The sequence below is a fragment of the Nyctibius grandis genome, chromosome 18 (genome assembly GCF_013368605.1).
Source record: "Nyctibius grandis isolate bNycGra1 chromosome 18, bNycGra1.pri, whole genome shotgun sequence".
NCBI classification, from domain to species: Eukaryota; Metazoa; Chordata; class Aves; order Nyctibiiformes; family Nyctibiidae; genus Nyctibius; species Nyctibius grandis.
In genome coordinates, this window is record NC_090675.1 from 11,743,572 (window position 1) to 11,763,877 (window position 20,306).

The 20,306-nt window shown below is 51.4% G+C and overlaps 1 protein-coding gene and 1 long non-coding RNA gene across 4 annotated transcripts; both read left to right on the forward strand.

Moving 5' to 3' along the window:
* The first annotated feature begins 163 nt into the window (after positions 1-163).
* TEKT1 (tektin 1) lies at positions 164-7,880 on the forward strand. Of its 3 annotated transcripts, XM_068415886.1 has the most exons (8): positions 164-381; positions 3,054-3,298; positions 3,694-3,859; positions 4,143-4,271; positions 4,723-4,866; positions 6,147-6,369; positions 7,025-7,221; positions 7,498-7,880. In XM_068415886.1, the coding sequence occupies exons 2-8, from the start codon at positions 3,109-3,111 to the stop codon at positions 7,655-7,657; spliced, it is 1,209 nt and encodes a 402-aa protein (XP_068271987.1). In that variant the 5' UTR covers positions 164-381; positions 3,054-3,108; the 3' UTR covers positions 7,658-7,880. The 3 variants fall into 3 exon arrangements, with proteins under 3 accessions (XP_068271987.1, XP_068271988.1, XP_068271986.1); XM_068415885.1 differs by lacking the exon at positions 164-381 and having other exon boundaries at positions 891-3,298; XM_068415887.1 differs by lacking the exons at positions 164-381; positions 7,498-7,880 and having other exon boundaries at positions 883-3,298; positions 7,002-7,087.
* Positions 7,881-16,234: 8,354 nt separating this feature from the next.
* On the forward strand, positions 16,235-18,521 carry LOC137671999 (uncharacterized). The gene is made up of 3 exons (XR_011049470.1): positions 16,235-16,309; positions 17,095-17,205; positions 18,001-18,521. It is a non-coding gene; the product is annotated as an uncharacterized lncRNA (long non-coding RNA).
* The last annotated feature ends 1,785 nt before the right edge of the window (positions 18,522-20,306 follow it).

Below are 20,306 nucleotides of genomic sequence, written 5' to 3' on the forward strand. Positions count from 1 at the left end.
CGGAAGGCGCCCCGCCGCTGCGCGCGGGCCCGTCACCGTCAGTGGGACGCGCGCGGGCGGCGGCGGAGGCAGCCGATTGGCTGCGGGCGGGGCGGGGCGGGGCCCTTGCTGCCGTTGTGACGCTCGCGGAGGCGGTGGCCCGGGACGGCGCGGCGGGGCCTTGCGGAGCGGCTGGGGCGGGGGCGGGCCCTCGCCGGGCGGCGGCGGACCATCGGCCGGCTCCCCCCCCCGTGTGAATCGCCGGAGGCATTCAGGCATTGCCAAGCCTTTTCACTTCCATCCTTTTTAAACTGTCCTAATCGCTGAGTTGGTTTTGCCTCTGTCATTTGACAAACAGCCTCAGGAAGCCTGCAATGATTTAACCCCTGAAAACCATCCGAGGTAAAAGTAAAACTTTCTTACGTCGTATAATCCATGTTGAAGGATCAGTTGTAAATTTTGTATTAACAGAGAAAATAATATTTTATTGTGAGCTAACAATGAAGAACAGAGTCAGGGTTGGTTACTACAAATTAATTACTTTGTGATGGTGTCATTCCCAAGTTGGGTCAGGACAGCATCACATACTGGGTTTTCAGAACAAAACTACATGAAGTCCCACGGGTTTCGCAGTAATGTCTTGGAGGACCATCACTTGGGCATTCCTCAGCTTTCAAAGTGACTGAGCACGTTTTCAGAAACATAAGACATTCGTTGTTCTCAACCGCTGTTCAAATACCTCAGCATTTCTGTTTATTATGAATCATTTTGTCATTCCTCGCCTTGGAATGCGACTGAGAGTACAGATAATAAAATTTCAACTCATTTCAGCATGTTATGTTAAGAATCTGTTTAAAAACCTGTTCGTTAGGCAGGGGGCAGGGGGGGGGAGTATACCTAGACCAAGGGGGGCCAGAATGGACAAATCAAGGGACAGCCGGGACAGCCCACAGAAGCATTGCTCTCTTGTACAAATAGTTGCAGCCGTCATGTGTGCAGTAACAGATACATTGATTTACAGGTCTGCCTCAGTAGTGGTCCATGTAATTGATTCTGATCAGTGTTCAGCCTAGTCACAGTTTCGCTTTGCCTCGTGAATCAGGAGCATTCTGAGTGTCTGACCACAGCTTTCCGTCCTCCTGCACAGCATATGTTGTTCATTTGCCTTGCTTTCCTTGCGCTCCATTCTCTGCTGCTTCTTGAATCTCTAGGTCCTTCTCCTCTCAGGCTACTGCCTTCAGTTCTAATGTCAACCCTGCCTTCTGAAGCCTGTATTTTTCTTTGGCTAACTCTGAAATACCTGTGTTTTTCTATAAGCCAGCATTTCTTCAGCTGAAACCCCTTTTTTGCTCCTCTGGAGTACGTGCAGATTTCTGTTTACATGACAGCTGACATGAGAGGCACTGTAGTTACCAGTTTTAATGATCACTGAGAGAATTTAGCTACTGTTTGAAATTGAAGATCATTAGTAGCTTTCTAGCTGTCACTGCACTGTATTTATAGCCAACAATTGCAGTTGCTTCCCAGTTTTCTGTCTTGGACCAGCTCCACTTCCTTTGATCAATGCTACTTGCTTCTTTATCACTTTGCAGTCTCTTTAAACCTTGTTGGGAACTCTGAGAAACCCTGCCCTGATCTAAACTACATCAGGGCTATGTGGGGGGGCATAACTGTACCATCTGATGTAATGCTCTTTTGTCTCCTTCATTTCTTCTGTCTGGCTCCCAATATCTTTTGTCCCAGGAAAGAATATAGTTGTCACAAAGATGGAGCACACTGCTGAGGATATTTTATGACAGACATTTTAGATAGGTAGATACTTAACACGCCTTTCATTTGCTTTCACAATCTTTATGCGTTTCTGCCATAAATCAATCAAAAATTTCTGTCTGAAGCTGTGGGGTCTGTCTCAATTAATGTACAAGAATACGTTTTTATTTCCAGGCAGACCTTAACTAGGAACAGGTGAAAGGCAGCACTGCTGGCCTATGTATGCTGTGCCTCTTCCACCTGGTGCAATAGCAGAAGCTTGCTTGAGGTGGTGTTGCTGTTTCCACAGCAACCAGTTTGTTTACCTCCCATGCTATTCTGAGCCACCTCTTGGAATATTTAGTCACACATTTAAAAAGAAACTATGTGCTGCTGCTGTGGAGATTGAGGCTGGAAGACAGCTGGGAGCAAACCCCCACCAGTGAAAGGGAACTGCAACATGGCACTTAGCCAGGGTCTGACCTTGGGAGCAGTCCAGGCGAGGAGCAGTATCAGCCAAGAGGTGTGTGAGGGAGAAAGGGGATTGTTTTAAGGGTACTTGTGCTGTAGTGTGGGCAAAGCTGTGTATCGCTGAGGAGCAGCTGTGTGCATTTGTGGTGAGGAGTTGTCTCAGGAACACTGGATGAGCATAATGCAAGAATAGGAACACTGATAATCAAACTGCTGTGACTTTGCATATGTTTTGGGCATTGGTTTCACACTACATTAAACCAGTGTCCCCAGTATGCTTTGTTCTTTGTTCTGCTTTAGCCCTTCCTAGGCTTTTCCGTTTCCTCATTCACCTGCTGTATTTCCTCCTTCAGCTTTTCAGGTCCTGTTTTCTCTCTTTTTTTTTTTTTTTGTAATGACCATTGCATTTCTTTTTTATAACCTAGAGTTCATCCACTTCTCCAGCCATATTCTTAAAAAGTTTTTACTGCTCCAACCTGTGCGAGACTATCTTTTAGATTTGTTCACTTCCCTTCAGTTTTCTGTGATTATCCATTTAGTAATTCTCTCGTTCCTCATGTGTCTCCTCCTATTGCAGACAGCCCTATCTTTTCCTCTCAGTTCCACTTTCAAGCCTCTTATGCTCTCTCCTCCTAGCTTCCATTCCCAAATTCTTCTGTTTCTTCATTCTCCCACTCCAAACTCTCCCTCTCACATCTTAGCAAAGTCTTGGGGAGCCTTGAGCAAGAAGTCTTTTCTTTTCATACCTGTGTCATCTTGGAGGGAAAAGGGGCGGGAATTTTTCTCACCCTCATGGACCTGCCTTCTCCCCTTCTTGTTTCTGCAGCCAAATATAATGCTGTTCCTGTTTTCAGGTTCCACATTCCAAGAACTGACCTGTGTTATATCCAGAAACTTTCCAAAAAAACAATGGCCAGACTGTTGCAAGCTCCACCCAAGTTTCATCCCTCAGAATGGGACATTGCAAACAAGATGCAGTGTGCCAGTACAGAGTCTCAGAAATCCAGGTCAGAGTGCACGATAGCTGAGAGTCAGAGGCTGCTGGACGAAACAGAAAAGACAACTCAGAAAACCCAAAGTGATGTCAACAAGAAAATAGGTAATCTCATGTGCTCTGCAAGTGTCAAGATGTGTTATTTGAGCTATATGTTTAAGATGGACTTAGAAAATTAGTTGGTACTGAATAGGAATATATGTCAATACCATGCTCTCTGATCTCATGGAAAAATTCAAAATATTTTAAAAAATATTTTGATGCAGATTCTTCTTTATTTTGTAACAAATAAATTACTTCTCTGAAACACACAGAAAGCTAATCCAACCAAACCTTCTGACACAGGGTTACAAAACTGTCTCCACACATCAGCCTACAGCACCACATGCACATCACTATGGAATAAATCTACTTTTAGATATATCTAAGATCTGACCCACAGTGCTCTGGTGTATAAGATGGGTTTGTATTAATACCTGTTTGCAATTCTCATTCTGCAGAACAGAGACGGGAAGAAATAAAATTCTGGAAGCAAGAATTAGATAACAGACTTGAACAAATTGTTCATGAGACAGAGGTACTGTTGACTTTCAAGACAAGGCTGGAGAAATCTTTGGAGAGCTGCAAAGAGCAACTCGTCATTACCCAAAAGAGTCTCCTGAACAGGTGAGATAATTAAGAAGAAAAGCATCCAGGGAGAGAAAAAAAACCTAGGTAATGAACCTTCAACAAATATTAAAAAAAGGCTGCAAACTAAAGGCCTGCCTCTCTTTGCAGTGGAGTCACAATTTGATTTAGGTGTTATAACACTGGGGAACCAAGGCCATAAAGGAAAAACTTCCCATGTGGCAAAGAAAAGCCTGCAATTTGGAAAGCTGGTCTTCATCATCTTATGTTAGCTGCAGGCATTTGAACAATGTGGCTGATGGCTTTTCCTCTTTTTGTTTAGACAGAGGCGAGCTGGCATTGACTTGGTGCATGATGAAGTGGAACAGGAACTGGTGAAGGAAGCTGAAGTCCTTCAGGGGGTTATTGGTTTGCTTGGACGTACATTGGAACAAACCAAGGAGCAGATCAGGTGCAGAGGCAAAGAGCGTAACTGAACACTGATTAGCTGAGAAGTAGGACAGCCATAATCCTGCGAAGCTGTAGGGTCAGGGTGAGCACAGGTCCAAAGTTACCTTCAGTGCTAAACAGTGACAGGAGGTTGGTCCTAATCCCGACCATTTGATCAGTAATGGTGAGAAGCTCTGTTTGTTAGAACTCAAAGTACTTGCACACGATCCCACACGATCTTCTCATAATCCAGTCCTGTGACTTTAACTCCAATGACAGTTGTACCATCAGCTTATATGGAGGCAGCTTCATGCTCTAGATTTTGGGACTTTGCAACTAACAGTTCATACATGAGGAATTCCATAACAGTATTTGTATTACCTAATGCATGTATGCATGCATGTTAGGAACATGTAAGGAACACCTGTGAGTGCCTACACTTTGGCTTAGACTCTGGTTGTTTCTCCTCCTAGACTAAACCATTCAGCAAAATACAACCTGGAAATGGATCTGAAGGACAAGTTCACAGCTTTGATGATTGATGATTACTGTGCTAGCTTGACAAACAACGCTCCTGATAGCAGATACGCTGCTAATGCAGGGCAAATAGAAGGAAAGTAAGTGGCTATTTAGTTCAATTAACATATAATAATTATACAGCTAGTATAAACTGTTCTAGTAATAGCAAGATTAAAGTAATTTTGTGTAAAACAGACTATATCTGTCCATCATCTGTCTGCTGTAGATTGTTTTTTTATACTTCTGTCCATTGCTTTAGTATCTGTGTAATACGTCTGTGAAATAAGCCACAATAATCATGGTCCCAGTGAAGTGCAGTTTACTGAAAAGTCTTTGAGGCTCAGAGCTAGCTAAGGAAAAATTTCACACTTTGCTTAAACCCAGAATAGATTTACTAATCTAACTTCCTCTCCTCTCCCAGGGTGTCCTAGTGGGGAGAACACTGGACTGGGACACATGAGGTGTGGAGTCAGTTTCTGACTCAGTCATTAACCTGTCAAACGCACCCCTTCTGTGTGTGTTAGTTAGTGTGACTGGTTTAGATGGAGAAATAGCTACCACAGAAAAATGAGCTGAAAAGAGGAAACATACTGACAAAGCAGTGTGTGTGAGACAGGCTCCAAAGGACACTATCGGCTCTGCAGGAACTGACAAACCTGGAAAACCAAGAGACTGACAGCTCTTGCTGCCAGCACGTTAATGTGCATCAACAACAGGTTGTAGAACTCAAACCACACCCGGAATGGTGTTGGCTGCTATATGCAAATGACAATTACAGCTTTACATATCCTCCCAATGAAACAAGGAACCCTCTGAGGAACTTTCCAAATGCCTGCGTGCAAACCACGGGTGCACAAGTATGACCCTCTAATTCTGGGGATACAGCTGGCGGCTGGCTTCCCAACTACTGCTCCAACCGGGTACTGTAAGTGACTGTCTTATAGATGGTGAACCGTGTGAGAGTACAAGTGAATGTTTTGTGTGAATAGTTACCTGCTATTAATAGTAACAGCTGAATTATATTAGTAACAACAGCTAAATTAATGAAAGGTGTTATAAAAAATATTGGTTATATCATCTATGTTTCCCCCACAACAGCTTAATCCTTTATCAGGGAAAGGAAAGTTATCACAAAGTTGCTCTGTGAGTTTAGCAAATTTGTTTCCATCCTACCCTTGCCTACTTTGTTCTGAAACGTTTGCGACAGAGAAGGTGTTTATTTTGTGCCTGTAGTATTCCCAGCACAACTGGCACTCACTGGGACATGCAGTTAATAGTACTGCTTTGGTTTTGGTTTTGTGGAGTAATTATATATTTATGAAGCCACAGAGGGCCTGATGCTGCCAGTTGATGACCTTTTATTTTGAATCTCTTTCAGTTTTGTTAGCCCTGAAGACTGGATAGATTTTTCAACCATAAATGTTGAAAAGGCTGACAAGCAGAGAAACAATTCTTTGGCACTGAGGGCGCTCATTGATGGCATCCTCTCACAGACAGCAAACGATGTGCGCAAGCAATGTGAGGTGGTGAATGCTGCATTTAGAAATAGGGTGAAGGAAGTCAAGGATGCCAAGCACAAGCTAGAGACACTCCTCGCAATGGTAAGTGGTAGGGGATAGTCAGTGAAAAAGCGGAAAGGATGGGCTTGGGTTATCTGCCTCTTTTGTCAGTCCAGTGGCTTGAGCTACTTTGCTTTAAGAATTTTACCTTTGCAATATTGGCAACCCCTGCCACATTTCCCCTGCCACATTTTCCTTCCTCCCTGCCCGCCCCCCCCCTCCCCCGCCAAAGTCATCTTAGATTTTATTTTTCTCAGCTCTGTGTGCACCAGTACAGAGGTGAATTTCTGGAATCACTCACTTGATGTAGGTGTTGCTGCAGACATCAGTAAAGTCAGAATTTTCTTATAATTTTTAGTTACATGGGGCTCCTATAGAATTTTCACAATTGTGATATAAGAGCCTAATAACTTATAAAATCAGGGGCAATGTGCTCAAAACTTGATACACGAAAACTGAGTGATAATGTTAAAAATTAATTGCTGAGCGTAAATCTCCAGTTTCACTCAGAACAGTGTCACCTGCTTTCCAGTGAAGGAATCATAATCCTGGCTGACCTTTTGTAAAATATCCTTTGATGAAATAACATCTTAACATAATGAGTGTTACTGTGATTGGTTGTTATTACTATAATTATTAAAGAAGATTATAATGATTTCACCCATTGTAAGCAGCACTTCTTTCTGCTGGATCTAAGGTGATGGATGAGAGTGCCTCACAGGAGAAGAACATTGCAGCCTTAAAGGCGGCAATTGCTGATAAAGAAGGACCTGTTAAAGTGGCTCAAACCCGCTTGGAAGCAAGAAACTATCGCCCCAATGTGGAATTGTGTTATGACACAGTGCAATACAGGCTGATTAGTGAAGTTCAAGAGATTACAAAAAATATTCAAAGGCAAGTGGAAATGATGAAAGAGGGGAAAATCTGTGGTATAGATTACTGGGTTAATTTAACGAGTGAAAGTAACATTGGGTCCCAGCTATGCTCCCTGAAAAGTTGAGAATTGCTTTTCCCTTAAGGGCAGGTCACTTTAAGGGAAGCTGCGTGGATATTGTCTCTCTGGGAATCCCATTCCATCTTCTTGTTCACTCAGAATTCTTATCCTGTATGAAAAAAAAAAAAACTATCCATGTGTTTTCAACTAATGTCTGTCTGTATTTTCCCTGTTAGATTAAAGGACACACTGGCACAGGCTGAGACAGAACTGAAAGGTCTGAGCCGCCGACAGCTTTCCTTGGAGGAGGAGATCCAGGTCAAGGAGAATACATTGTACATTGATGAAGTGCTCTGCATGCAAATGAGAGAGTCTGTTTACATTAACACCTTCTGAAGCCATCGTACTGGGAGAGTGTGTGTGCTCCAGAGAGCCAGCTCCTGCTGAAATTTTATTGACAAACCTCCAGATTTATTGGTTTGGCTCAATGCTGTCCTGGTTCTAGTTGTGCAAGATAATTAAAGCAGACCTGGTACTTACAGCTATCTGTTTCACAGTTATCTGTGCTCTAGAACGCCTGATGAAATCTCCCACTTGGCAATAAAATTCCAGAAATGTCCCTTCTTCCATGTTATTTATCTCATGTGCAACCAATGATACCTTTTGCCATTAAAAGGTCTAGAAGCTGTGGAAGCTAGAGCAGGAGTCTCCTCATAAGTCACTTGTTGGAAAGCTGGGCAAGTGGGAGAGGCAGCTCTCAGGACTAGCCATGGTATGTTTTGTTCTTAACTTCTGCTGTTAAGAACTAGGCACGGGGTGTATATCAAACTTAACAGGAGGTAGGGACTGGTGATACACTGGATAGTGCATCTGACTGCATCTGAGTCAAGATCAAGCCAAGGCTGACTTTGGGCTAACTACTTCTCACCCTGTGTCTCAGTTTCCCTATTTGTAAAATGGAAACGATGAGATGGGCTTCATTGGTGGTAAGGTGTTTGAAGCACAAAGTCTTACATTTATGGTAGTCAAAATGCATTTCCTTTCTGCACGGTTTTGTAGCAGCCTCTCCATAAAGAAGGCATAGAAATGCCTAGACTTTCAGAAATAACAACCTTTGTGCATGATAAGATGAGCTGTAGCAGCTCATGGTCCAGCAGCTCATGGTCATTGTTTAATTCAAGTGTTAATTTCTTGAAAAAGAATGAACACTACTAGTACTACTGAACAGAGCTTGTGAGAACAGTAATTAGAATTCAATAAACAAAGAGTTTCCCAGTTTTGCCAACAGTTACCTGACGTTAGCAGAGAATTAGTTTTGCATTATGACGGCGGGGGCGGGTCCTGGCGCGGCGCCTGCGCGGGCGCACCAGAGCAGCGGCGAGTGGCGCGGGCGGTTGTGAGGTTCGTTCCGGTCCGCGCCGCGGCAGGTGAGGGGCCGTGAGCACGGCGGGTCTCGGAGGGGGGATCCCCCGGCCGGGGCTCTCGCGGGTGGGTCCGAGCGCTGCGCTCCTGAGGCTGGGGGGGGGCGCGGAAGCGGCTCCGGGCCGCACGCTGCCCCGGGCTCGCCGGGGGGTTTTGGGGCCGAGCCCGTGTCCGGGCGGGGGGGAGCAGGGGCAGCCCCGTCCGGCTCCCAGCTGCCCGGTGTTGGGGCCGGGCAGGCTCTGCCGCTGCCGGCGCGGGTCGGGCAGCGGCGGCGGCGCGGGGGGGCTCCGGCGGCGCCGGCGGGTCCCGGTGCCCGTACGGTGCGGGGGGGAAAGGGCCGCGGCTGCTGCCGCCGGTGGGGGGGTCCCGGGAGCGGGCCGGGCGGGGCTGCGCTCCCGGGGCGGCTGGGCCCTGCTCCCCGCGGGGGCTTTTGAGCCGGGGGGGGGGTTCGGCGGCCGGGCGCGGCGGTGCAGGCGATGGCGGAGAAGTAAAGCCTGCGAGAGCGATAATAAAGCGCCGGCCGGGCCCTGCGCGGTTCCCGAGCGCTCCCCAAAACTACCCGTGGGGCCCTGGGGGCGCAGGGCTGCGGGGTGGCTACAGCCCCCCCCAGCCCTCGGCGTCGCACGTGGGGGCTGCAGGGGGGGTCAGAAAGCAGGCGGGGTGAGCTGCTTGGGGGCCCGAATAATGGAGGCCAGGTGTTGTGTTCCTGGGGCTCGAGGACAGGCTCGCGCGGCTAATTTGGGGGGCTCAGGAGCAGACGTGAGCGGTGCGTTTTCGGGAGCTGACAGAGGGGACTCGCTGGTGTGGTTTTGGGGTCGGCAGCAGAGGCGGAGCGCTGCGTTTTTGGGGCTCGAGAGCAGGCTCAGCAGCTGTGTTTTTGGGCTCCGCAGCGGGCGCTCCGTGAGCTGGTTCGGGGGCCAAAAGCAGAAGGCAGATGGGCCGTTTGTGCGGGGGAGCGGGAGGGCGTCGGGGGGCCGCGTGGGAAAGCGTCGGGTGGGCAGGGTGCGTGGACGTTGCCCGGAGGCGGGGTTCCGGTCACGTCGGAGCCCGAAGTTCGGGAGGCCGGCACGCAGCGGGCCGGCCGAGCTGAACATCCAAGGTGGTCTCCGGGGGCCAGGGTGCTTTTCAGACCCTGTACGCCCTCTTTGAGTCTCGCTCTTCTTTGCGCGCCACTTTAGAACGGATATTAACTAAACCATAATGCAAACTAATCCATATTTATATGACGTGCAGCTATGAGGTTTTATAGGAAAAGTGCCGATGTGACAGCGATTGATTTCGGACCTTGTCGCAGCCGGGCTGAAGGAGAAGGAGCTGAAGCGAAGCGGGGCTTCAGTGCGGAGCTGGAGCTTCGATTAGCCGGAACCGGAGGGAGCGGGAGCCGGAACGAGACGGGGGGGCGTCCGCCGTCCGGAGCGAGCAGCGGGGAGGTGAGTTGCCCTCCTGCCGGCGGGGAGCCCGACCTCTTCCCTGGGGGACCGAATCCGCGCCTCCATCTGCACGGAGGGTCTCTCGCGGTCCCCTTCCCGAGGGCAGAAGCGAGGCGGGGGGTGTCCCCCGGCTGTGCTGGGGCAGCTCCGCTGCGAGGGGGCTCGGGCGAGGCAGCGGCGTCTCCCTGGTACCTGGCAAAGGGGAGAGAACCTGTCCAGTGGGAGCTCCCGGGGCGCGCGGCCTGGCCTGGCACGGCCCCTCTGGCAGAATCCTCCCCTGTCCGCCGGGTGCGACAAACAGGTTCATTTTCTGCCTCTTTTTTTATTTCCCCAGCGTCGCCTTCTGCGTCACACGAAGAAAGTCCTGCGCGGTCGATTCCGCTCTCTGCTCAGGTAATGGTATGTACGGGGCCGGGGGAGTGGGCAGAAATGTTATGGAGTTCGAGGACCCTCCAGGTACTCCACCTCAAACCCAGAGAAAAGGCAAACTCGCAGAAAAGCTGGTGGAAAACTGCAGCTAACAGAGCACGCCTCGTTCCCGAAGCGGTGCCTCGGTAGTTAGAAAAGTTTTCCTTTCCGCTAAAAGAAGGAACTTTCACCCCGGATAAATGAAGGGCTGCCTGTTACGGTCTTTGGGGTCAAGCGTTTGTCCTCTGTTTGCTCCTGCTCATTTTATGGGCGAGTTGGAAATAGCCTTTTATGCGCGTGACTAGATTTTGAGTCGTATGTGGCATCAGTAGAGCTAACTGCTGAGCACCTAGATGCCAGTAGAAACGTAATGAGCGAAAGATGATGGAAACGGATGTTTTAACTTAATTTTTATTCCGTTTTTGTTTTTATTATTGCTTTTTTTGCACAGAGGCGGTTTCCAAGGACAGACGGGTAGCTGCGCCGTAAGAAAAACATGCGACTCGGGACATACGGGGCGAGGAGCGGTGTCCTAGAGTCCCGTCTGGGGTGGCGAATTCCGTTAAAGAAAATTGGCAGAGTGCGGGTCTCTAGGTTTGCTGGTTCTTTATTGAAGCGACTCAGAGTTGGACCACCCCCGCAGCGAATGGTACGTGACTCAAATTCGCTACCGGTGTATATAGAAACTAATAAGTAATTGCATCACAGACTTCTCACGAGCTTCTGTTAAAATTTCACGAACTATTTCAATTCCTCTTTCTTCATTTGTCCAGAGCGCACAGAAGTCTGTTCTTCTCCGTCGGTCAGCGGATCTTTATCTTCTGGTTCTGCCTGGGCTCCGGTCAACACCCCATCCTTGATGTTCTTGCCGTGGTCAGCGTCCCATCTTGACCAGCGTCTCCTAAGTATTAGCCTAAACCAAGTAAAGTCTAAGTTGTATAATAAATTCTATTTAGAACCTTATTTCTACTGATTCTTATTTGTAAGTATTTGCGGCCAGCGGAAAAGAATGCAGGGACTCTGGGATCAGCGGGGGGTGAGGGCGGAAAGCCCTGAGGCTCCTTTATTGTTATTCTAGTACCCTATTGAAATGCTACAGTGCCGGTGGCCGGAGGAGGCAGTTTGAGATAACGTGGACATCCATTCATGTGCTAAGGGCTCATCCCCCCCCCCCGTGTTCTGGGAAGAGCCACAGTGTTGTGGGCTCAAGCCATCAACAGCCATTCCTTGTTTTCAGTTCTGTGTTCAGAACTGCCCTTGAACACAGGTTTACTTCTTTATTGCCTCAAAGAGCGCCCTGAACTGCTCAGGGCTCCTTTATCTTAAAAGCCAGTGAGAACTATTCTCAGTGCAGCCTTCCCAAGGGAATCCCCTGCTCTGCAAGTAAAGCACAGCTGTTTGCGGGCTGCTGGTCTTCCACGAGTATTCTTTTAAGGTAAAAAAGGTTAAGTGTACATCCTTTTTACTAGAATCCTCAGAAATTAATACTTGTAGGCCTGCTACTTAGCTACTCATTAAGCTTTGCCTGACGATCGGTTCAGTCATAGGTCAGGATTGTACAAAGGAGCTTTGAGAACTACATTCACAGATTGCGAAAGCCCACCCGTGTTTGTCAGATAGACTAGTATTTATTATTCTATTCTTAATTCTTTTTCACCTCTGTTGATTCTTATCTGCTTAATTCATGAGAACTTGTACGACAACTTATGTGAAAATTTGTACGACAGCTTTTATGTTAGGAACGTGTTGAAAACGGTGTCCGCGAGTCTCGATGCCGATGTTAAGCGTTCAAACCGCTCGGGCTTTTAAAGGATGCGTTGTATTTCGAGCTGACCTGTTTACCTAGAGTCCTCCTTTAGCTCAACTGCTCTCCCGGCTCTTATCCTGACTGCGTTCCTCTGCTTTCTTCTGTGCTGTTTTTTGCCCGTGCCGGAGTCTAATCTGGGAGTTCTGTTTTTCAGCTGCCTTGTCGTAAGCATGTCGTGAGGCTCGGCGGCTACCCCCGGCGCAGGTTTGCCCGCAGGTTGTTAAGCGTTTGTGAGGGTGAGGGACCGGCGCGGTGTGCGGAGGCTCCTGGCTGTGGGGGCAGCGAGGGGTGTCGGGTGTGTGGGGGGGTGAGGGGCTGGGGGCGTCGGTGGCCCTGGGGAGCCCGTCCCAGCGCGGGAACGAGGCGGAGCAGAGGCGAAGGGAGAGGCGCGGCACCGTCCTCTGGCACGGTGTCCCTGTGCCGTGGGGCGGCTGCCGGGGGGGACAGGCTGCAGGACGGGGATGGTGACGGGGCAGCCATTTGGAGGGGTGCCCTCCCTTTACTTTTCTAGCAGAGCTCCCCTTTTTTGGGGAGGGGGCGTGTGCACGCGTAAATGGCGTCGCTAAAGTAAGGAGGTGGCGGTCAGGGCTGTTTCCCTCCTTTAGTGCGTGTTTTTGGGGTGAATGAAAAGCGGGGAGGGGGTCTGAGTGGTGATGACGTCATTTGGAGCACCCGAATGTCACCGAGGCGGGGCAAGGACGCAGCGGAGCGGCAGGTAAGTGGGGCACGGGGGGGGTCCCCCAAGGAAGGGGGGTGTCAGAGCGTAAAACCGCGCGACAATGGGTGGGAGAGGTGAGGCGGTGGCGCCCCCGCCCGTCGGGAGGGCGGTAGTGCAGCTCGGGGGCCGCGCATGCGCAGTGGAGGGGCGCCCCGGCCGCGCTGGGTGCAGCAGCGGTCGCTTTTTACTTTTTTTTTTCTCGATCTCCCTTTTAGTTCTCGGGAGCTATTATTTTAATTTTCTCCTTTTCTTAATCACGGTCGCTTTTAAAAAAATGTCTCCGAGGCTGCGTTTTAGCTCGCCGCCGCTGCTTTTGCCGAGGGAGCGGCGCTCAAACGGGGCGCGGGCGTGACGTGATCGGTGTCCCCCGGGCAACCGCGCATGCGCAGTGGCCGGCTCTTTGCCGCCCTCGGTGCCGGGAGTGGGCGTGGCCGTGCCCCTGCGGGGGCGGAGCAGAGGCGTGGTCTCCCGTGGAACCCCGCCCCGAGGGGAAGGACTAGGCGTGGTCTCCTGCGAAGCCACGCCCCGAGAGGGCGGGACGGGGGAGGCGTGTCCTCCAGCGGAGCCCCGCCCTGGGGGCGGGACGGGGCGTGGTTTCCTGCGCGACTCCGCCCCGAGGGGCAGGATATGGGCGGGGTCCCCTGGGGAACCGCGCATGCGCGGTGGAGGGGCGCTCTGGCGGCGCCTTCTGCTGCCGCCCTGTGGTCAAATTTTGGTACTGCAGCCGCCGCTTTTTTACCTTTTTTTTTTTTTTTTTTAACTTCTTCTTTCCTCGCCCTTCTCCGTTTCACTTTCCCGGGGCTTTATTTTAAACTTTCTCCTTCTTTTCTTAATCACGGTCGCTTTTAAATTTTTCTGTCTATTTTATCCCCTTCGCTGCCTTTATTTCGCCGTCTTTTGTCTTACTAATTGGTCTTGCCTCGGCGGTGTCGCTTTTTAAATGTTCTCTCCGTGCCCGCTTATTTTCCCGCTCCCTGTCCTTATTTGGTTGCTAGGGCGCCATCTTTGTTGCTAGGGCGCCATCTTTGTTGCTAGGGCGCCATCTTTGTTGCTAGGGCGCCATTTTGGTTGCTGGGACGCCATTTTGGTTGCTAGGACGCCATTTTGGTTGCTAGGACGCCATCCTGGTTGCTAGGCGGCCATTTTGGTTGCTAGACCGCCATTTTGGTTGCTAGGACGCCATCTTGGTTGCTGGGACGCCATCTTGGTTGCTGGGACGCCATCTTGGTTGCTGGGACGCCATTTTGGTTGCTAGGCGGCCATTTTGGTTGCTAGGCGGCCATCTTGGTTGCTAGGACGCCATCCTGGTTGCTGGGCGGCCATTTTGGTTGCTAGGACGCCATTTTGGTTGCTGGGACGCCATTTTGGTTGCTGGGACGCCATTTTGGTTGCTAGGCGGCCATCTTGGTTGCTGGGACGCCATTTTGGTTGCTGGGACGCCATTTTGGTTGCTGGGACGCCATTTTGGTTGCTAGGCGGCCATTTTGGTTGCTAGGCGGCCATTTTGGTTGCTAGGACGCCATCTTGGTTGCTAGACGGCCATTTTGGTTGCTGGGACGCCATTTTGGTTGCTAGGACGCCGTCTTGGTTGCTAGGACGCCGTCTTGGTTGCTAGGCCGCCATTTTGGTTGCTAGGCCGCCATTTTGGTTGCTAGGCGGCCGTCTTGGTTGCTAGGATGCTGTCTTGGTTGCTAGGACGCCGTCTTGGTTGCTAGGACGCCGTCTTGGGTGCTAGGACGCCATCTTGGTTGCTAGGACGCCATATTGGTTGCTAGGCGGCCATCTTGGTTGCTAGGGCACCATCTTTTTCCCCTTTTTTTGGGGAGGGGGCGTGTAGACACGTAAATGGCCTTGCTAAAGTAAGGAGGTGGGGGTCAGGGCTGTTTCCCTCATTTAGTGCCCTTTTTTTTGGGGTGAACAAAAAGCGGGGAGACGGATGGGTGGTGCTGACGTCATTCGGGGCACCTGAATGTCCCCCATGCAGGGGCAAGGATGCAGTGGAGGAGCAGGTAGGTGGGGCGGGCGGCATGTGTGTCTGGGGGGGCGGGTGAGTCCCCCAAAGCAGAGGGCGTCACGGCGTAAAAATAGCGACAATTGGTGGGAGAAGCGAGGGAATGGCGCGCCCTGGGGTCTGGGGCGCGGTACTGCGGGTGGGGGGCTCTGGCCGCGCTCGGTGCCGCAGCCGTCGCTTTTTACATTTGTCCATCCCCGTTTTAGTTTTCGGGGCCTACTTTTTAATTTTGTCCTTTTCTTAATCGCGGTTGTTTTTAAGAATGTCTCTCGGCGGCTGCGTTTTAGTTCGCCGCCGCTGTTTTTGCCGAGGGAGCGGTGCTTAAACGGGGCGCGGGCGGGACAGGAGCGGGGGGGGGGGCGTCTCTTGGGCAACTGCACATGCGCAGTGGGCGGCTATGGCCGCTCAGTCAGTGCTGGCAATGGGCGGGGCCGTGTCCCCGTGGGGGCGTGTCAGGGGCGGTGTGTGCTGCGGAGCCACGCCCCGAGGGGCTGGAGGGGGGCGTGGTCTCATGCGAAACCCCGCCCCGAGAGGGCGGGACGGGGGAGGCGTGGCCTCAAACGGAGCCCCGCCCTGGGGGCGGGACGGGGCGTGGTTTCCTGCGCGACTCCGCCCTGAGGGGCAGGATATGGGCGGGGTCCCCTGGGGAGTCGCGCATGCGCAGTGGAGGGGCGCTCTGGCGGCGCCTTCTGCTGCCGCCCTGTGGTCAAATTTCGGTACTGCAGCCGCCGCTTTTTAACCTTTTTTTTTTTTCCCTCCGTTTTTTTTTTTTTTTTTTTCTCCGCAGGTCCCGGCGCGGCGGGGACGGGGCGGGTCCCGGCGCGGTTCCCGGCGGGGCGGCGGCTACCGGAGTGGAGGCTCCCGGGGCGGCGCGGCGCTGGTCCCGGCGGTAGGTCCCGGCGTGGCGTGGCGCGGCGCCGGTGCCGGCGCAGCTTCCCGGAGCGGCGGGGGCGGCTCCCGGGGCGGCGCGGTGCCGGTCCCGACGGCAGGTCCCGGCTCGGCGCGGCGGCGGTTCCCGCGCGGCTCCCGGCGGGGGGGGGCCCGCGGCGGGGGCGGGTCGCGGCGCCGCGCGGGGCGGGGCGGGGCGGGGGGGCGCGTCCTGGCGCGGCTTCCGGCAAAGCTGCGGCTTCCGGCGCGGTTTCTGGCGCGGCGCGGCGCCGGTCCTGGTCCCGGTCCCGGTCCCGGTCCCGGCGGCAGGTCCTGGTGCGGCGCCGGTCCAGGCGCAGGTCCCGGCGCGGCGCCGGTCCCGGCGGTAGGTCCCGGCGTGGCGCGGCTGTGGCTCGGCGCGGCGGCGCGGTGCCGGTCCCGGCGCAACTTCCCGGAGCGGCGGGGGCGGCTCCCGGGGCGGTGCGGTGCCGGTCCCGGCGGCAGGTCCCGGCTCGGCGCGGCGGCGGTTCCCGCGCGGCTCCCGGCGGGGGGGGGGGGGGGCGGGTCGCGGCGCCGGGCGGGTCCTGGTGCCCGCACGGGGTGGTGGGGGGGAAAGGGCCCCGGCTGCTGCCGTCGGGGGGGTCCGTGGGGGCGGGCGGGTCTGCGCTACCGGGGCGGCTGGGCCCGGCTCCCTGCGGGGGATTTTTGGGCCTCGGGGGGGTTCGGGGGGCGGGCGTGGCGGTGCAGGCGATGGCGGAGAAGTAAAGCCTGCGAGAGCGATAATAAAGTGCCGGCCGGGCTGCGATGGTGCCGCCCCGCAGGGGGAGAGCAGGCTCGGCAGCTGGGTTTTTGGGCTCCGCAGCGGGCGCTCCGTGAGCTGGTTCGGGGGCCAAAAGCAGAAGGTAAACTGGCCGCTTGTGCGGGGGAGCGGGAGGGCGTCGGGGGGCCGCGTGGGAAAGCGGCGGGTGGGCAGGGTGCGTGGACGTTGCCCGGAGGCGGGGGTCCGGTCACGTCGGAGCCCGAAGTTGAGGGAGGCCGGCACGCAGCGGGCCGGCCGAGCTGAACGTCCGAGGTGGTCTCCGGGAGCCATGTAGCGTGGGCATGTGTGAGGCTGTGTATCTGGGAAGCCTCGTGTTGTAAGAGCTGTATGATACGAATGTGTTCTCTTAGGTGGATAAGAGTCAAGTGACCGGAGCCAGAGAGGAGGAAGGGAGGCAGAGAGAGAGGAAGATGCATCCGAACTGTCAGATTCTCCCAGCAGCTCCAAGGGCGGAAGCAGTGGTGAGTCCTGGACCCTTGGGGCCATGTCGCCCCTCTTCTGCGTCGCGGTCCTTCCCTGCCCCACCTTCTCTTTCTCTCACAGCTGTAATTTTTTTCGCTTCCCTGCATCTCTTCCTCTCTCGTTCTCCAAGTCCCTCTCTTTCTCTGTTGTTCTGCCTCTCTGCTTTCTTTTTTCTGTCTGCACTTCTGTCCTGTTCCCTGTCCCTCTTTTTTTCATCCTCTGTCCTGCAGCCCATCACTGTTTTTGTCTTTCTCCATCTATCTGTCTGTCTTCCTGTCCCAATTTTTTTTAATTCCACCCCATCTGCCCTTTAGCCCTTCACAATTACCGCCGCCCCCGTCTGGCTCCATGTCCCTATTTCTAATTTCCTCTGTCTCTGCCCTGTATTCTAGATACACTTTTCTTTCTTGTATTATCTTATTCCACGTTCCTGTCTCTATGTTTTAATTTCTTCCTTCTCTGTCCTATAGCCTGGTTTTGTCTTTATCGTTCTCTGTCTTGGCTCCCTGGCCCTATTATTTAATTCCTCTGTCTCTCCCCTTCAGCTCACTGAGGTTTTTTGGTATTTCTCAGTGTCTCTCTGTCCACCTCACTGTCCCCTCTTTTAATTTCTCCATCTCTGCCCTGTGGCCCATCAGAAATCTTTGCTTTTCTCCATCTCTCATAGTCCGGTTCCCTCTCCCTCCCTCCTCTCTGGCCTGTAGCCCATCGCTGTTTCTTTTGCCCTCTGCCCCTCTCTCTGTCTCGGTAGCTCCCTTTCCCTGTTTTTTAATCCTTTTCTCTCTGCCCTGCAGGGAGGGGGAGGAGGTGCTCCAGGCACCAGAGCAGAGATTCCCCTGCAGCCCTGGTGACGCAGGTTGTCCCCCTGCAGCCCGTGGAGGTCCACGGTGGAGCAGACGTGCACCTGCAGGCCACGGAGGACCCCTCGCTGGAGTAGGTGGGTGTGCCCGAAGGAAGCCGTGACCCCGTGGAGCGCCCGCGCTGGAGCAGGCTCCTGTCAGCAGCCGTGGCTCCGTGGAGAGGAGCCCATGCTGGAGCAGGTGTTACGGCAGGACCTGTGGCCCCGTGGGAGGGACCCTACGCTGGAGCAGAAGAAGAGCGTGAGGAGGAAGGAGCGGCAGAGACAATGTGTGATGAACTGACCGCACCCCTGATCCCCGTCCCCCTGCGTTGGTCGAGGGTAGGATGTAGAGAAGCTGGGAGTCAAGATGAGCCCAGGAAAAAAAAAGAGAGGGGTGGGAGGAAGGTATTTTTTAGATTTGTTCTTATTTCTCGTTACCCTACTCTGATTTTGATTGACAATAAATTAAATGAATTTCCCCAAGTAGAGTGTGTTTTCCCGTGACGGAAGTTGGTGAGCGATCTCTTTGTCCTTATCTCGACCCACAAGCTTTTTTGTTGTATTTTCTCCCTGTCTTGTTGAGGAGGGCGAGCAATAGAGCGCCTCGGTGGGCGCCTGGCGGCGGCCGTTCGTATTTTGGAGCCTGGCTCTCGGCTTGTCTTTTTCTTGGACATAGCGTGAAACGTTTGGACATTTGGGTAGGTAAACAAGCCCGGAGCCCATTGTTGTTCGGGCTGTGAAAGGGCTGACATGGGACGATTGCAGGCAGGAATAGCTTTCAGGGCCGCCACCTTTGTCACGGGAGCAATCTGCGGTCATTCGCCTTTTTGGAACAGGGTTCCCGTCTCGTTTGTTTTGTCGGTCAGAGCGTGAAACGTTTGGACATTTGGGCGTTCAGGTCTCCCTCCCTTCTGGTGTTCAGGTCTACCTTCCTTCCACGTGGCGTGCAGGTCTACTGCGTGCAGTCTATCTCTTTTCTAAATTTTTTTACATTATTGTGGCTTTAGTTCCTTGGCTTTATAGTTGTTTAGCTTTTTTTACTTTTACATTTACTTTTTATTTTTTACTTCTGCTTTTTTAACTTCTGTTGCTTTTACAATTACTTTTACTTTTTTATTGCTTAGTTGCTGCTGCTTCGTTGCTGCTTATTAGTTTTTCTTTTTTTGCTTTTTCTTTACTTTTTCTTTTACTGGTCTACCTCTTCCAGGTGTACCTTTTCTGACTGGTTTGCCGCCTTCTGGCGTGCAGGTCTACGTTCGTTTCTGGTGTGCAGGTCTTTCTTACTTTTATAACTTCATAATTTTTTAATTTTTTTTTTAATTTTAGTATTTTAGCTTTTGTTTTTTAGTGTGCTAGGGTTTTAGTGTGTGTGCTAGGGTTTTTTAACTTAGGTTTCTTTAACATTTAATATTTATTTTTTACTTTTTTAACTTCTGTTACTTTTACAATTACTTTTATTTTTTTGTTTATTAGTGGTGGCTTTTATTAGTGGTGGCTTTTATTAGTGGTGGCTTTACTTTTTCTTTTACTGGTCTACCTCTTCCAGGTCCGTCTTAGTTTCTGGCTTGTAGTTCTACCGTGTGCCGTCTAGCTCTTTCATAATTTTTTTTATCTTTTCTTGTTTTAGGGTTTTAGTGTTTTAGTTGTCGTATTTTTTACTTTTGTTTCTTTTACATTTACTCTTTTTTACTTTTACTTTTTAAACTTCTGTTACTTTTACAACTAATTTTACTCTCTTGTTTATTAGTGGTGGCTTTATTAGTGGTGGCTTTATTAGTGGTGGCTTTATTAGTGGTGGCTTTATTAGTGGTGGCTTTATTAGTGGTGGCTTTATTAGTGGTGGCTTTATTAGTGGTGGCTTTATTAGTGGTGGCTTTATTAGTTTTTCTTTTTTTGCTTTTTGTTTTTTCTTTTACTGGTCTAGCTCTTCCAGGTCCACCTCAGTTTCTGGCGTGCAGATCCACCTTAGTTTGTGGGTTGCAGGTCTAGCGCGTGCAGTCTACCTGTTTCATGGTTTTTTTTTACTTTAATGTTAATTTTTTAGATTTAGTTTTTTAGGGTTTTAGAGTTTTAGGTTTTTTAACTTTTGTTTCTTTTACATTTACACTTTGTTTTTTACTTTTTTAACTTCTGTCACTTTTACCACTACTTTTACTGTTGTGCCTTTATTAGTTGTGCCTTTATTAGTTGTGCCTTTATTAGTTGTGCCTTTATTAGTTGTGCCTTTATTAGTTGTGCCTTTATTAGTTGTGCTTTACT

What these genes read in the sequence shown, in the direction of transcription:
- TEKT1 (XM_068415885.1), top strand. Translation starts at nt 2,992, where the DNA reads ATGGACCTGCCTTCTCCCCTTCTTGTTTCTGCAGCCAAATATAATGCT. An exon ending in TGATGTCAACAAGAAAATAG is followed by an intron (nt 3,299 to 3,693) that starts GTAATCTCATGT and finishes CTCATTCTGCAG; the next exon opens with AACAGAGACGGGAAGAAATA. An exon ending in ATTACAAAAAATATTCAAAG is followed by an intron (nt 7,222 to 7,497) that starts GCAAGTGGAAAT and finishes TTTCCCTGTTAG; the next exon opens with ATTAAAGGACACACTGGCAC.